Here is a 17,461-nt window from a genome sequence, read left to right on the forward strand (position 1 = left end):
CTGAAAGAACTTTAGCCTCAAAGGCATTTATTTCAATGGAGCCAGAACTTCTGTGTCAGCAAAGTATGACAGAATGTATTTAGCTTCAAGTGTGTACTTAAACAGCAGAGACTTCAAGGGAACTTAAATACATGCTTAATTTTGAGCATATGCTTAAGTGTTTTTGGTGAATAGTATTGAACCACAGCATTCACCTCTTTTTTAAAGGAGAGAATGCTTTCCAAAGCAACATTTACTTTTCAGGGCACAGTGTGTGTCTTTTAAATCCTCCTTTGATGTTTCTTGGTCTACTTTGTTTTTAAAAGCTCACCAGAAATCAAAAAGGATTAGTAGGTCATGATCCTCCAAGCTACCTGGTATGGATCAGCCCAGGAAAGGACAGAAATGGAGTTTAGCTAGAAAAGAAAAAATGTTTGCCTGAAGCAGTTTGAAGGAGTTTTTCTGAGGCACAAATTAATTAAAACTGCTTTGACATATTGTCTTCTATTTATAATCATTCTCATTTTAAAGTATACTTTAAATAAAAAGTAGAAAGCAGAATATAGGATATTAAACATTATAACAACGAAATATGATAATTAATGTGTACTAAATATCTTCAACTATGCCAGTGATATTTCATTCAACAAGTTTTTTCACTCATCCTTAAAAGAAAAACTTTCACGAACCAAAGTATACTTACCACATTTTGTTTTTAAAATGGGGACCTGAATTAATATTTTTAAAAGCATTGATTGCTAGTATAACATTACAGAATACAAGCAGAGGAAGTTTTGAAAGCGATATTAAAAAAAGATCTGGATCCCTACTTCCTCCAGAATTCAGTGCTCTAAATGTGGTATCTGAGCAAACACAAGCTCTTGACCTCAAATCTATATTCTTCTCTGAGGTTCATCCACTAGGATAAGGACTGCTGTGTAGCAGTTAAATACAAAACAAACCTGAAATTTGTACCTTCTGAGGTTTGATTCTGACCAGCCTTTGAAACAAGATTGCTTTCAGTCAATCGGTTATTTCAGCACTTGACATCACCCCCACATAAAACAAGGCAAATGGCCAATTAGCTAACTGGAAGTTTTCCAGTTCAAAATGGTGCCAAAACGAATGAAGATGAAGTGGAGTAGAAAAAAAAAAGAGTTTAAATTGGCTGAACAGTCAGCTCTCTATGGGAAGCTGAAAATAGAAATCAGTTCATGGAACTCAGGAGCTTCACTATCTTCTATTTGGGGAAGATCAAACTTCGGCATTTGCAAGTTAAACAGGGATCCCCAAGGCTTCTAGAGAGTACTTTATAAAAAGAGGTTTTATACAAGACCTGTGTATTTTGCAAATAAAACTGCAGCACATTAAATTCTAATCATATTCTATTCATAGTACCTGAAATCAGAGTATAAATTTGCTTCCTACAGATAATTATCTGGACTGGAGTTTAAATCTTATACGTATGCCATTACCCCTATGCAAACATGGATAACTTTTGGCTTTTTCTTTTCAGCAACATTCAGCTATTTTGACATTTTAAGTGGTTATGAGGTGGTTTTAAATAAAGACAGCCTAAAGAAAGCAGATTATATGTTAAGCAGTAGTATTTGAACTGAGAAAGAAAAGAATACAGCATTGTAGAATAACATCTTTGCTTGGGAAATAATGTGCAAATTCCAGAAAGAAAAGTAGTTAATCATGCCAGCTTTGTAAATATAACTTCTATAAAAGTCAATGCTGTTTTAAATACATCTATCAGGCCCCTCATGCAAACTGTAAAGCTACATCAGAAATGCATGTAAGTATTCTAAATAGGAAAAATTCCCCTGCAGAAAATTTCCCATTATTATAAACTTGTTATGTTACAGAACAGTACTTTAATCTTCTGTCAAAACATTAGCAGCACAGTCCAAGTTAGATATACCAATGTTTACCTACTAAACAGTACTCTCTCTACTATGACTTTGTAAAAATGTCAAGAACATCACGAAGCAAAGAGAATAAATTTTTGTGAAAAAGCAACCATATTCCTGATATAAAATAAATGTAAAAAGGAAAAATACATCTGTAATTTATCTAAATTGCCATTCTCAAAAAAAAAAATAAAAAGCAAAATAACTAACTTCAACTATTACTATTATATTTTTCTTTACCAAATTATTATAAAGTTTTGGATATCAGACTGTCAGGTGCACCTGTTGACAGGCAAATTAGCTCTGCATTTAAAAGAAGCTGCGTGAAACAAAAGTGAAAATCTTTTTCTTCCAGTGAAAATCAAGCAGTGATTTAAGGAAAAGGGGGTTTTCAGATGCCTGATGGTGCAGAGAGATAGCACTGACAATTATCAAATTCCTCAAACGAGCACATTTCACATAATTTTATAGTGACCTTGTATATGTCTAAAATTTAAAAATAAAGTCTGGTTAAAAAGCAGCTTCAAGTGTTTTTATGACTTTTATGAACTGTCAATAGAACAATGTATTCAGTGAGACTGTGAACTCATCACAGGTTCTGGCACTCACTGCATCTGGTTGCAAGGGAAAATAACTTCACACTGTTGCTTGTGAAACAGATTCAATTTGACTCCACCAAACTTCAGAACCACAAAAGACAAGAAGTTGCATGAGTCTCACAATGCTTCAGATCCGTGTTTTAAAAAACACTGATACTCTACCATGCAGCCAGACACAATGAACCTACTGGTATCCACCACATCACAGAGACTGACCTCAGCAAGGAGCTGAACTTAGCAACAACCTTTAACTGCAGAGCTGTTACTGAAATGATTAGTTACAACAGCTCTGAGCAGGCAGATCACTTCACCAGTGTGCATCTGTGTAAGATCAGGGCCTGAACACATTTCTTCCCTTCATCTGGCCTCAGCTTCAGGAAAAAACATGTTTCGCTTGTCCCAGCCCACTCCCCATGTCAGTGGACATTAAGCACATGTCGCCTCACTTTTGGAGAGCATTGCATTTTTTTACTTCATAACTGCTTGCTGAATTGCCTTCCACCAGTTCTCACCTTGGAAAAAACTTTTTAAAGTGCATTAATATGGCACAATTCAACTCTATTATACATGAATCATGTGTATCAGTAGTAGTGGGACATTACTTACAGAACCAGACCCAGAGTCCTTACACAGTCCTTCTCTAACGAAATTTGTGTCTATTCCTCCAGTCACCAGAGTCCTTGCCTTCCCTGCAGAACACTATCTATTCCCTCTCTCCATACTGCTTAATCCTCCAGAATCATCTCTGACCTTTCTGCCCTGCCTGGAGGAACTTGTGCTGTAGCACCAGGAGCAGCAGTGCTGAATCTTCAGCCACAGCTGCAGCAGCACTTCAAAGGCAGCTACCACAGCCAAGGATTTAGACTGCAGCTGGAATTCCAAGGCTCAAGGTGGGGTCCCCATTCGAAGGCTGAGCAAAAAGAGCAAAAAGCTCATTTGTAAGGATTAAAGGGTGGACAGGTAATGGATCTCAATGAGGCAGGAAGGGGAGGGAAAAGCAGAGAGTGGAAGTCAGTATACAATACAAAAAGCTGAGGAGGTTAAGAGGGGCAGCAAAAGGAGGGGCTGAGGGCACAGAAGAGAGGAGATTCCTGGTTAGCATAAATAATATGCATGTGTGTTAGGGAGGAAGAATGAGGGCAGTCTGGAAACATAAACAAAAATATCTTCAGAGGAGGTAGGCCTTTAACATAGCAATTGGTGAAAAGATCAAGAGGAGTAAAATACAAAAGGATGTATAAGTCAAAGATAGCTAGAAAAATAGGCACTGAGAACAAAAAAAATTAATGAGACCGAGACATAAAATCCATCTGTAAAACAGCTTGGACTGGTACACGTATAACATCTTTCATATTGCAGGACACACAAAATGTAAGAGCAAATTTTTTTTATTCTTCAAGGTAATAATGGACTCTGCATATGAAGTTATGAAAAAGCATTTTCTTTTGAAAAGTAAAATTACATAAGTTTTCAAAAGAAAAAAAAATAATCCAAGAAGTTGGCTATTTATATTACTTGGGAAGAGGGACCATGAAGATGATACACATGGATTAGAGAAAGAGCACAGCCACCTGCCTGAGCCACTTTGTGCTCAGCTTCTCAGAAGGGACAGTTCTTGTCAATATTTGAACATATGAGCAGAGTTGAGGCCTCAAACACACCGAGAAATGTAGGGATTTAAAAATCTTTCCACCTCCCTTGGAGCCCATAAACTTCTGAAGTGAATAACTACTTAAGAAAAACTATTTGAAAAGAAGAGTTCTCATCTGGTGGTAGTGAAAGAGAGCTCTCCTTACAGATGCAGTTAACTATACAGTAAAGCAATGCAGTGGGACACAAATCTCATGGGAAGGAGCAAGAATACAGACTAGAATAAATAATTTACTGCAAATCACACCTATCTTAGTGTAGCATAATTTCTCAATATCTCAGCTTCTTAGAATTTCCCGCATCTGAATGCTAAACAATACACACTAAGTCATATCACAGTTATATAATTATGTGTTAAGCTAATAAATAGGATTTTTTGCCATCTGCAATCTTTAAGATAGTTAAAATAATTTAGCTATTTTGTTAAACTACTACTTGTTTAATTGTTCCAACTAATAAGCAATTGCTTGAACAGCTTAATAGTAACATTCACTTGAAGAACCTCATAATTTTCACTTATGATATACAAGCTTCATTCATAGCCTCTTTACTTTCTGAATCTCCCAATGTTTCCTTGTAATTATGAGAAAGTACATTCTAGAGGTTAAATAGGAAAAGATTTCTAGTTTGGGAATTGAGATGGCTTAATTTTTTTTCTTTCCTTAGCTTTCTGTTCTGCCAGCAGAGAACTGTGTGCACTGCTAGAAAAGCAACAGGGGAGAAGTGCGAAGATCACAGAGCACACAGCTTTTTATTTGTTATTTACTCTAAATTCAAAAGAAAAGAGTACAAGGCCAAAAGTCATTCTGTTAGATATTTAAAGTGACTGATGCTAATTGATCTTATCAACAGTTTCTAATGCATGTTGAATATATCACTCATAATTTACAGACCAAACTGTTGACTGAGATTCATCCGTATTTATGAAGACATATAAGCCTATCTCTTACTGTAAGAAGTAATGCTCATGTGGTAATAAAAATACACAAAAACACTAGCATCTTTTACAGCATCCACGGAGGCAATTTGAGACTTCAGAAAAATAACTATTTTTATAACAACATCTTTATTTCAAGCACTGTTTCTCACGGGATACAATTTATACATTTTGTGCTAAGTGTATATATATTAATGGAACACTTTCAAAATTATCCCTAGATAAAATATATATTATGTGTTTAAAATTATTCCAACAACAACTTTTCCAAGTAACATTTTGCTGAGTGTTAGTTCAAATGACTGGAGGAAAAAAAAACTAAAATGCTTTGGCAAAATACCCTTCCACGGTGATGTCTTTAAAAGCATTTTGAATGCAGGGCTTCCTCATCCATGTTTATTCTGCTATCAGTCAAATAGAGAGGAGGAAACATAAACACAGTTATTCAGTTTCATTTAAATATAATTTAAAAGAAAATAGACCTTAATTTTTCAAGTGTATGGTCTCAAGTTTGCATTTCAGCCAGTCAAAAAACTGCCTGCTGCTTTTGAACGGACAATGGTGCAACATGTTTCTGAAACCTCTAATTGCATTGTTGTGCTGGTCCCTGCTAAAGCAGAGCTCCTGGTGATCCCAGAGCCTGCATCGAGGCAGGAGGACTGCAAAGGTATCAAACCAGAAGAGAACAGCGTGGTCACTGAACTGCACACATGGAGCTTCTGGGAGGATTAATGCTTCTGGTCACAGGCTCCTGACTGTAGTTGACAATATCTGCCTTCACCACCTTCTGTCATGAAAGAAAACATAGTAACAGTCAGAAAATATAAACTTCATGCTGGCAAAGCATTCAACAGATTTTTATGAAAGACAAAGGCAAAAATAACAAACAAACCAGGTTTTTTTACAGGAAGCCTTATCAGGTGCTAATTCTCGTTTTCATTCTAGGTATTCATGCTAAGCAGAAGCAAGAGCCTTGGTAGGTAATCACAACACTACAAAAGGAATAGATTTTTTTGCTAAAGCAGTGAATACAATTTTGCTTCCATGAAAATCGTTCTGTTTGAGCAATAAAACAGAATTTATTTCCAAAAGCTGTGCAGTTCATTCTTTAATAATAACTGCCTAAATTGTAACTGTAAATTGTACCTAAGTTTGTCTTTACTCCAAGCATTTAATCAGAAAATATGGAGAGAATTCAAAGCAAATTTTAAATACAGCCATATTTTTAAAAAGCTTTGATAGGCATACTGGCTAAAGATTACATTAACATAAAAAGAAGCTCTCCGTACTGTATTTATTCTGTAATACAGATTAACAGATATTACGTATTCCCAAAGCATTTGATAAAACTGATGCTCTCTCCCACGTGAGGAGACAGACTTGTACAATTTTGCATCCATTTCCATCTGAGACAGCTATGTTTTGAATGTACAGTACTGAATACAGTAACAATGGAGCATTTCAAAGTTTCTACAAACTATCTGATTATTAGCAACACTATGTAATTAATTGTACATAGAGTTCCAAAATAATATGTTGAGTATTCCATGTACTTACACATACAAAATACAATCTCCCAAAAGAACTTACTTTAAAAGTTGTTACTTCATGTAAAAGCAATGCAGCTTATAAAAAAGAAATAAACCAAGTCTTCCATCAATACCTGAACTACTGCATTGAGCAGACTTTGCTCTGGCAGTTGGAAGTGTGATGTTGGTTATCTTCTTCAGGATATTTCACTAGTTCTGCCCTGACAACATTCTGTTAACCATGTATCAACATGATGGATGGAGGGCAAGGAGAAGAATGTAAAAAGAAAAGAGAAGGAAAACAATGGAGAGATTAATCAGTAGTTGAAAAGAATGAATGGATAACATAAGATTGTGCAGAAGCAAAATGAAAGTGAATTTTCAGGCCTTAGGCAGATATAAGAGCAACATGTTTGGCTGAAAGCAGCACTCTCAGCACCAGGGCTGCTTCTCCAGCTTTTTCCAGGACATGCCCTTTCAAAGCACTGAAGTGAAAGGCTCATACATGCAATCAGCAAAAGCGTATTAAAGTTAGAGAAGGGACAGAATAAAAAGGCAGGGAATTCAGTGGAAGAAAAGATGACAGTGGCCTATTCCTCCTTTAAGTCAAAGATATTTAAATATTAAATACTACATTTTCAGCTTGCAACAACTGCATTAGCTGTGCATATGCATCTTTTCCATTATATAACTACCACACTACATCTAAATATATAATCCAAAAGCAGTGACCAAATTAACAACCTTATATCAAAATGCTGTATATTTTGTTTTTTCTTTGTTTCATTTAAAAATAAAAAGTTCCCATTTTCCCCCTTAAAGACAAACAAAACTGTTTTCTTATTATTAATACAGGTAATGGATACAGGGTTCTCATTACTAATACAGGGTCAATACAGGGTTCATTGCAAAGGGAAGTAAAATTCATGGAATCATTTCAGCAAAGAAGCAGCAGAGGAGATAAGTCTGCTATGAAAGATACCCTAAACCACTTTAATATTTTTCTTAAATATTTCAACTTTCCTACAATATATTTTCAAAGTTAAAATGAATTAATAAATAACTGAATTCTATTATTTTAAAGGACACAATAGATAAACTGGATTAGGAATATATAAACAGTATATGCTAAAGATTACTTCTGTAAATAAAACCTGTATGTCAAACAAGTAACAATAATTGAATAGGCTGGCAAAGGACCTGGATTTATTAGCTGCTGAAGTACTCTTCTTGAGCTTAATTGATCACATTCATATTATCTTATCTAGTGGACAACACTCATGATTTACTGGACTCCTGGCCTGATGTTATCAAGAGAAAGGTTGCCAAATCCCATGTAGGGCAGTAGTAGGAGTTTTAGCATTAAACAGCATTATCTGACCTCACGGGACTCAGTTTCTTCATACCAATCTTTTGACTAGAGCTGAGAGAAAAAAAAGAAAAAAGAAAAAAAAAAAGGTCCTGCAACCAGTAGGCAATTAATTGTTCCTCAAACATTGGTCTAAATCCCATCCTGTAAACACAGGCAGGTTAGTGACCTATGCTTAGGTACACTGTAGCAAAAAACTGATGATCACAAATTACTTGGATTTTCTAATGGAATTTAATCCAAATAAGAGTTAAAAGCTATCATTCCAACATTTCTTTTATTAACTTCATGGTAATTAAAAACTTTGGCCTCTTTGCATCAGATTCTACATCAAGCATATCATTGCCATGGTTCAAATCACTGTCAATAATGAGAAATAACCTTTCTTGGTCCAGGTGCTCTGTATTCCAGATCTGACTTATCTGCCAAACATTTTATTGTACAAAGCTGGCACACACACACACTGATCTGCTGAACTGGCATTTAGTTAGAGAGAAAACTACACATCACTTACAAAAATGCTAGTTCTTGCCAATGCCAAGGAACAAAGCTGTACCCCATGCAGTTTTGACACTATGGTTGAAAGTAAAAAATGCAGAAAGAAAAACATTTGATTAATAAAGGAGCTATTTCCTCAAATTTCATCAGACCCTTGCAATTTAAAAGGGAGAGAATTTTGAGGACTGAAAATAATTCAGAAACTGCCATTTTCTTATTTTGGAACTGTTCCATTTCAAAAAACATGCTCTACTTTCCAGTCACGCATGAAGAGTAATCTAGTTCTTTGTTTCACCACAGTTTTGTCCAAATAAAGGTTTGATTAACAGTCATCTCAGCATGTTAACAGACAAGGTTTAGTAGCTCTAGCTGAGATAGTTTAAAAACTTACCACCCCCAAATGTCTGTCCTATTCCTCTGCTGGAGATCACTGCTGCCAAAGGAGAGCTGGTGGAATGTAGTGTGTACTTGCACCTCATCCACTTCAGCACAAAGTCTGGCAGCTTCTCTTTAAAATAACTTTCAGCAGCAGTTTAAGCTAAGCTGCTCAACTTCACCCTGATGTGGCCAAAGCACATGATCACCTTCCATTTTCTGATTCTGATGTGGGAGCAACATATTCCAACAAAAGGGCAGTAGCAAATAGCTTGGGCTGCATTCATATCTTAAACTGCTGCAGCTGTTTTCTGAAACAATGCAGAGTAAATATAATTCAATCTCTAAGGCTTTTTCTTGCAGTTAATTAACAGATGTTGTGCTGCTAAAATTGAAAGCTCTCAAGAATCTTACATACTTTTCACAAGAGTTTCTGCAGTTCTGCCAGTCATCAAAGCTCAAAAGTCATGAGCCCCACAAATACATATAAGTTAAAATAATGTATTTGGGATTCCTATTACTTATTTCTATCCACCTATGAGTCACATCTAAGATCTTTCTGCAAAGAAGACTGCGACAATCATAATTGACTTGAAATAAACACAAGAAATAAGAACTTCAGGCAAAAAATCAAGTGCTAGAAATAATTTTAAAGCATATTCCCAATACTAGACAACAAAAAATACACATATAGCATTTGACTGTTGGCATTTTACACAAATTTAGTATTTAATCTTATATTTTGTTACAGCCTAGACTGAATGAACATATCTGATGTTCTCTGACAAACAGATTCAAGTTAGAACTATCTCAGTTTTCAAAATGAGGAAATCCCTCATTACACAAAATAAGGAAAACTGAAATTTATAATCCAGTGTGTAAATAGTGCACATTTGTAAAAACTACAATGGCTTTTACTCCTTATTTAAAGATTAAATACAAGTCAACATCTGTATACTTTAGGGATGAGTCACATATACTATTGTATATATTTATTGGATTCTTTATAGCATTTATCTAGCACCCATCTATCCACTGATCTAATTTTATAGCCCAGTAGCTAGAGTATTCAATGCCCAAAAATTTTAAGGAACACACATCATATAATTGTCCCATAAATTAATGAAGTCGTGTGCTCATTTAAGAGATGGAAGAGGGAAAATTTCCCACCAGCACCACCACACTGAAGGGACCTGCACCTGTCATACAAGAGTCTAAACAGAAACCCAATAATGGCATCATCCTCTAACACCACCTCCTTCCAGCCAAGAGACCAGCTCCATGCTTTTGGGAAGCAGCATCTGCACATCACTTCCATTAGGCTTTTCCACTGCAGATGAATGAATTTCTCTCAAGAGAATTTATCTTCCTGAGAATATGAAAGTTCAAGTTTTTGCTCTCCAGATTATGTAGAGACTTTCCCTTTTCTATTCTTATGAAGTGATGGGGGTATTTGGTTCCATCCAACGAGCCTTAAGATACAGCTAACAGACATTCCGATACAATTCTCATTGGTTTCTGACTCACACTGGGGAAACTCTTACAGCCCCTTTAAAATAACACTCTCAAAAGAAGTAAAGTTTTACTGATAACAAAGAGCTATTGCTTGTTTGGAGATTGAAATTATGCTCCATAAACAGAATTTTACAAATTAAGCATCTCACACTCTTTAGCTACATGAACAGTGTTGCACCATGTAGTGATTTCTGCTGAAAGGCAACAGTAAAGTTTATTTTCTGTCCAAATTCATTTACTGGCTTTGTTTCTGCATTTGTTGGTTTTTTTGTCAGTGATGGTGGTTTTTCAGAGATATTTTTACCTTTTTTTGATCATTAGAGCCTGGATTCACATCAGCAGTAATGTATGCCACAGTATTTAATTTATATAAATTAATTATTTATTGGCTATTGCTAATGCAACTCGTATAGTATCAACTTTGTCTGACCCATATATTGCCTATTCCATTGATCTACTCAATAAAATTAAAAGCCAGTTACAATACTAAAGTAGAAGGAAGCCTACTTAAATCTGACACCAATTTGATGCAGAAAGTTATGTACTTTTGAAATGGGGATGTATGGAGCTTCTTACTTTAAAAACAACCTAAATTCAAACCCTTTCTTTAGAAGGATAGAATTTTCCATATAACCTTATTATCAGTCTTCTTTAAATTTAAGGTATTTGCACACCTTTCTACAATCTTTCACCTGAGTTACAGAATACAACTCACAGCACAGGGAGGTCTAGGACTGATATTCCAGTGCTGGTTAAACAACCAAAGAAAAACAGAAAAACTCGGTGTGCTCAAATATTTATAGGCAAATAATCACAGAGCTCAAAATAATAGATGGATGGTGCCCTGGTAGCAAAAGAACATTGAAAAGACATACTTCATATTTCTCTGCCTATAAACTACAGCTCTTTAAAACTAATATGTTTGGTAAGTATGCTCTGTAAGTACAGTTTACAATTTTGCTGTTTGCAATACAGTTTTCTAGTTAGCCACTTCAAAACAGATTGCAAACACTGCTGTGGCAAAGCACTTTCAGAAATTACATATTTATTGTATATTTCAAAAAGAAGGAGACCAAGCTGTACATAAGAAATGCTTTGCCATTCATTTTAAATAAACTTATTGACTTATTTTGTGGTACTTGTTTAACACTGGTATTGAAAAGCAGTTTCAGAATATTACACCACTAGAATAGCAACATTTGGGTTCATTAAGTAAATTTACATAATTGTAATCTCAAATGTCATTACACAGGGTTGCCTTAGAAGTATAACTATCTTTCTTTTCGAAGTTTCTGAAACTGGGTTGTAGAAAAAATTTTCAGTTTAAATCCATGCATATAATATCATTAATATCTTCCATGCTACTTGTAGATGCCTACATATTTAATTTCTAAACTAATCTTAAGTGCTATTTTTAAAAAAGCATCCTTATAACTAAAGTTTTTTTCTTCATTTTTGAACATGTTTTTTCTTGTTTCAGAGAGTTGATCATGATGGATAAATAAGGAATTATCATATTTCAAAAAAGCTGTTGTGAAATTGAATAATTATCTTCAGAACAAGAGATGAACACTGATTTAAAGAACAGTTATAAATCCACAACATGATCACTTTTAATACTAATAAAATACTAAAAAAAAAATCCCATGTATTTGTGGAAAATCACCTGTGATTGTTCCAATTCTGCTTTGTTTAATTTGATGCCGAGTATGTCAGCAGCAATTCTCTGAAAACACAGGAAAACCTACGGAAAAAAAATAAATTGCATTTAAATGATTAAAAACAGACATCCTTGAGGTTCTATCAAATATATCAAACCATTCTTGAACAGTAAACAATGATATACAAAATTATGACCTGTGCAAAACAGATCTGAAAATAACCTCATCTGGTACTTTCAATTTTGTTTAAAAATTTGAGAAAATAATTCAACAATGGTACAAGGAATGAACAGTATGCTAGATTGTTAAGTAACACTTCTACTCTGCCTCCAGAGACCTAAGTTTAAACAAGCTTTTACACAACCCACCTCTCAAATACTACTCTCTGTGCTAGAAAATATGAATAAGGGTATTCACTAATGTTTAGCACAAAAATGCATTAGCAGTGTATTGTGAAATAAGAGATGTAGGTTCTGAAAAGAACTGTGTATCAATATAACCAAAATCTCTACTACATACGCCCAAAAAATAGCAGTATGAAAGAGTTCTGAAGAATCTTACAAAACATACACTGAATAGAAGTATCTAGGAACAAGCAGGATGTTGTACAGCCTGCAGCAACAGCCTGGCAAAGTTAGACTTTGGACATGGTTTAACACATAATACTGGGTGGCAATGCTGTCTTAAATAATTCCTTTAATTTATCTCAAGACAGTCCACCTATCTTACTGTTTAGGCAAAACCACATTTTAAAAGTGGTTAAAAAATATGACATGTTCAAGAGGAGTAGCTTAAGCATGCACTGCTGCTGAAGACTGCATTTCCAAGCTCCACATTATATTTTATTTACAGGGCTGTTTGTCTGAGCTCACCATCTAGATTCTAACAAACATTGGTTTGCATCATGCAGCTGCCACCCACGAAAAAAAATCTCCCAGTCATTTTCGGTGAAAATTGAGAAAAATACTATTTACAGAATCTCTTCTAACACCCGAGATGGAAACCTGAAACAAATTAGTAGCACAACCAATGAAGTGTGGCAGCTTCCAAAACAATTGCTCTTTCTCTCAATTCCTTGGTGTAATACTGATGTGTCCTACCAACATCTCCACAACAAGAAAGGGCACACTGAACAGAGTTTCTGAGGCTCGGGGACCTAGTTTAACCTACACCAGGCTCCCAGGTGCTCTGAGCTACATCACCTGTCCTGAGGATGCTGTGCAAAAAACATCAAGCACAAGTGCAATGCTTCAGCTGTGTGATTTGATGGACAGTAATAAAGTTAGTTATAATGAATATTCGATGAATTTCTTTTGCCCCTGAGACATTTCTGAATTTTCTTGGTACACAAAATCATCTTTTGCAAACAAGTCTGTTGAAAAGATCTGATGTAAACAAATCATTTACTGAGTAAGACTTCTCTAGTCTACAGTCACAGTAGTGATGGATATCCTCTTCCAAAATCACTGTCTAGGATACACTGTCCATCTTGTGAATGATCAGTGTGCAGCAACAGTGAACGAGCTAATTCAAATATATATTGAAACTAAAAATGAACTATTGAAACTACTTCTTTTGTTAGCAGTTTTTTAGGCAGAGATTTCCTGATAATGTTTTCGAGGCATGTTCAGATTTACTTTTGTTTTGAAACAGCAAGCTAGGAAAAGTACTATCGGTATCTATAGTGGAATGCTGGTGTAACTAATGACTTATTTAAAAATCTGCAATAAAGATTCCATCATAATTGGCAATGATAAATGTATAAATTATAAAATGGTGGTCTCCTTGAGAAAAGAATACATTTTATCAGATGCACATTTTACTAAGTGTAGTATTATGATTTTTTCTTCTGTTTCTAGCATAAAAAACCCATATTTTCACACTTTAAACAAAAAAAAATGCCAAGGATTTAACATAAAGAGAATCAGGATTCACTGAATTTGTAACAGCACTATGGCTACACTTTACAGAAAAACTACTATCTTACAAAATCAGGCAGTTCACTGCACAAGATTCATCAAAGACTTTAACAAGCAATTATATTTATGGACAATACTTCCATGTACTTTAACATGGTCTTACTATTCAATAACATAAAAATAAAGTAAACTTTCTAGTCAACAGTAATATTAAGGAGACAGATACAAGACTGTTTTATGGGAATGACAAACTCATTAGGCATGAGACAGAAATCAAGCAAAACAATACAAAATTATTTAATTTGACTGATAGTGTCAACTGAAAAAGAACCTTTTCTTTCATACACTTCCAACTAAAACAAATAACCCAGTTAGCTCAGAGTCAAAAGATTGTTCAAAAATGTACTCTGCAAAGCATCTGGTACAAATGTCAGAATGTTCAGATTTCAATGGACCTGCAAAGGGAATGTCTCTCATGGCTCAGGACTCATATTAAAACCTTTTATTGCAACAGGGTCTTGTCACATTATTTACTAATTGTTGGAAATTTCTATATTGATGGTTTATAGATGGGACTCCACCTGGAATGAAGAAGTATATTTAACTACAGGCTGACAGCAAACAGAGATTTAGCTGGTCTCAGTTCTCACGCTGATGTATAAGCCAGACCATTTCCATTAAAATCTGTACCTCAAACTGAAAATCAGATGAGAAACCACTGTAATTTAATAAGAATAATATGCACTCATACAAAGATCTACTTTTCATGCACCTAAGGAAGGCAAAAAAGGGCCTGCAGCACTGAGTTCTTAACAGTTTGTTATGTGAAGTATAATAAAACTACTGCATCTTGAAAAAAACCAACAGATATCTACAAGTTTGGGTTGTTTTTTTTTTACTTACAGAATCTCCTGTCTTGGCTGACACAAAATGGCTACTGAGATTGTTTTCCTGACAAAATCGCTGGTGCTTGTCAGCTTTCACTGTGCGAATATGCTCCAAGTCAACTAAAAATAAGTTGAAGAAATGAAAAATTATTACACTGGAGCCCATTTAGTTACCCACCTTAGAAATTATTCATTGGAAACACATCAGATATAATACCTTCCTTTACAGCTGTATGCAAATGCAAGTTTCTTTCTCTCTATAATAATTTACTAAAATAAAAGCAATGAATTACATCAGACTAATTTTATTTGCAAAACTAAATTGAAGCCACAATTAAAATTTTATGGCAAAATGTAACAAATTTATATCTCAAAGTACACATTTATTTCTGGATACACTCAAATACTGTGTAATAACTCTACTGCTAGCTACATACTAAAACAAGACAGAATTAATATTCAATATTCTGTTTGCAAGCAAGATCCATATTGAGGATTCCAGTGTAACCTGAAGACTTTTACAAAATAAATTCACCAAGCACATCTGAATCGACATATTTTTCCAATGTAAAAATGTAAATAATTTATATAGAATTTTATTGCAGAACATGGCAAAGCAAAAACATTCACTATAATAAAAAAATTGACTGAGTAAAAGCAGTGATGCTTAGTTACTTACATATGAGGCTTTCAATTCCACAAAGGTGTGGTTCAGAAAATTTTAAAAAGTAAAATGCACATTTCAAGACACACATGTATATTCATTTTTATCACTTTACAACCATTGGAAGCAGAGTAAAGCTTTCAAATAGTATTTTATGCTGAAAAGGACTGGTTGCTTCCAAAATCTCAAAGAACTCAAGTCTTGTGCAGGTTTTATTGTGTACATTCCAGTTTCTCCAATCTGATCCTAAGGTAATTGGAAACTATATTGAACAATTTCTCTTTTTTTTATTGCACTACGGTTCCTATAAGGGTGTTGACTCAATGTAGTCAAATTATAAGGCAAATATATTCAGAAGGATTTAAAGACAAGCAGGCTCTTTGAGTTAATACAGGAAAAAAAAACTTCAACTGATTTCCTGAGGAAGGGACCCAACTGACTTGTAAAAACTTGTAAATTTGCAAATCTAGTAAGCCTGTATAATAGTGTTATTTGATTATCAGCTGAAAAAATGCTCTCCTACTACATAAAAGGCTTTATTTTTAAATGATATTGGAGGTCTTTAATTTGTAGGCTCTGGAGATTTTCTCTTGGAGATTTTTAGCCTAACAGGGGATTCCTACACCCCATTTATACTGCTTACCTTGGTTAATGTGGAGTTTTTGACACGTATTACTGTTCCTTGCACATCAGTAAGGCCTTGTTTGTAAGAACAGGCCTAAAATCATCCAGTTACCACAGACATTAATTTGTGAAGGACTAAAATACTAAGCTATTAACACTAATGTTTCTAGTATAGTTTTTCCATAATACTAAACATCCACTAAATAATAAAGTTTCATTAAAAAGGGAAGAACAAATACATTTACAAAAATAAAGCCCAAAGTCAATAACAATGTTGCTTAAAACTCATGTATGTAATTTTTTTCTCTGAAAAGTAACTACCAAGATAAAAGATAGACTCTTTTGAAATTCCTTTAAGAATAAAACACAATATATTGTCTAATATTGCCTAAAACATTTCACTATTAACTATTATTTTTATGCTTCACATATTAGTTTTAAGTGCAGCTTGGAAAAATCAACCTTGAGATTACTCTTTTGGGAAAAATAAAAACGTATTTTCTTTATTTTTGTTTCATGAACTTTTAAAGGAACTTCAACCCCACCTCCAGATTTCACTCACTGTATTTCTCTGATTATACCTGAACTCCAAACACCTACACAAAATTACAATACAACTAAACAGATAGATAGGCAGACAGCATTTACACTATATTCCTTTAAAATACCACAACATGCTTACATAAATACATAAAAACAAGTTCACTAGTTACAATTTCTCAAACTTTTTTTCCCAGGAAGGAAATAATAGAGTGTACAAAGAAAGTAACAGGCTAAAAGGCTGATGAATTTCCAGGAAGAAAATGCCACAGGCATATTGGAAATCATATCCTCAAATGTCTCTTATTTTCTATGAAGAAACCTCAATAATAATATATGGTCAGTGGAATGTGTACTTTGCTACAGAAGAGAAATTAAAGCACACAAGATCATAGAAACAAATAGACTGAAAGCTAAAAATCAAGGCGTAATTACATTTTTGTACTTTGAGTACTTCTCAAGTCTTTCTCCCCATTCACAAGTATTTCACTTTCTGCCTCCTGAATTTCAGGCTGTCTGCTCTGAGCTGTACAGGCACTGTCATGCCAGGGAACTGCCAGGTGACAGTCCATGTATGCATTCAGAGTCCACAAAAAATGCCAGGCGATTCATGTTACATTAGTTCTTGGTGAAAAAGGGCACATTTTTAGTACAAGAAGAGTTTCAAGTGTTAATAAATATTTAACTACCCAAAACTGCAGTTTGAAGTCAGTGAAGGGCAATGATCCTAAGTCCAATTCCTTTGCATTGCCCACAGGCCAAGGGCATAAACACAGAGTTACTGAAGATCAGCTAAAGT

At 34.6% G+C, this 17,461-nt stretch overlaps 1 protein-coding gene across 3 annotated transcripts in view; it reads right to left on the bottom strand.

The window, feature by feature from the left end:
• Positions 1–5,191: 5,191 nt before the first annotated feature.
• Positions 5,192–17,461, bottom strand: part of RAB28 (RAB28, member RAS oncogene family) — a 63,056-nt gene continuing 50,786 nt past the window's right edge. The window contains exons 5-8 of one of the 3 annotated variants that reach the window (XM_088163157.1): positions 14,851–14,954; positions 12,034–12,111; positions 6,745–6,842; positions 5,192–5,868 (exon numbers count right to left, since the gene is read on the bottom strand). In XM_088163157.1, coding sequence (XP_088019283.1) covers positions 6,750–6,842; positions 12,034–12,111; positions 14,851–14,954 — 275 coding nt within the window. In that variant the 3' untranslated portion in view covers positions 5,192–5,868; positions 6,745–6,749. The remainder of the gene's footprint in view (positions 5,869–6,744; positions 6,843–12,033; positions 12,112–14,850; positions 14,955–17,461) is intronic. The other 2 variants (XM_088163158.1, XM_014883198.2) reach the window with 2 other exon arrangements.

Source organism: Sturnus vulgaris, chromosome 4, assembly GCF_052056855.1.
Source record: "Sturnus vulgaris isolate bStuVul1 chromosome 4, bStuVul1.hap1, whole genome shotgun sequence".
In the NCBI taxonomy this organism is placed as follows: Eukaryota; Metazoa; Chordata; class Aves; order Passeriformes; family Sturnidae; genus Sturnus; species Sturnus vulgaris.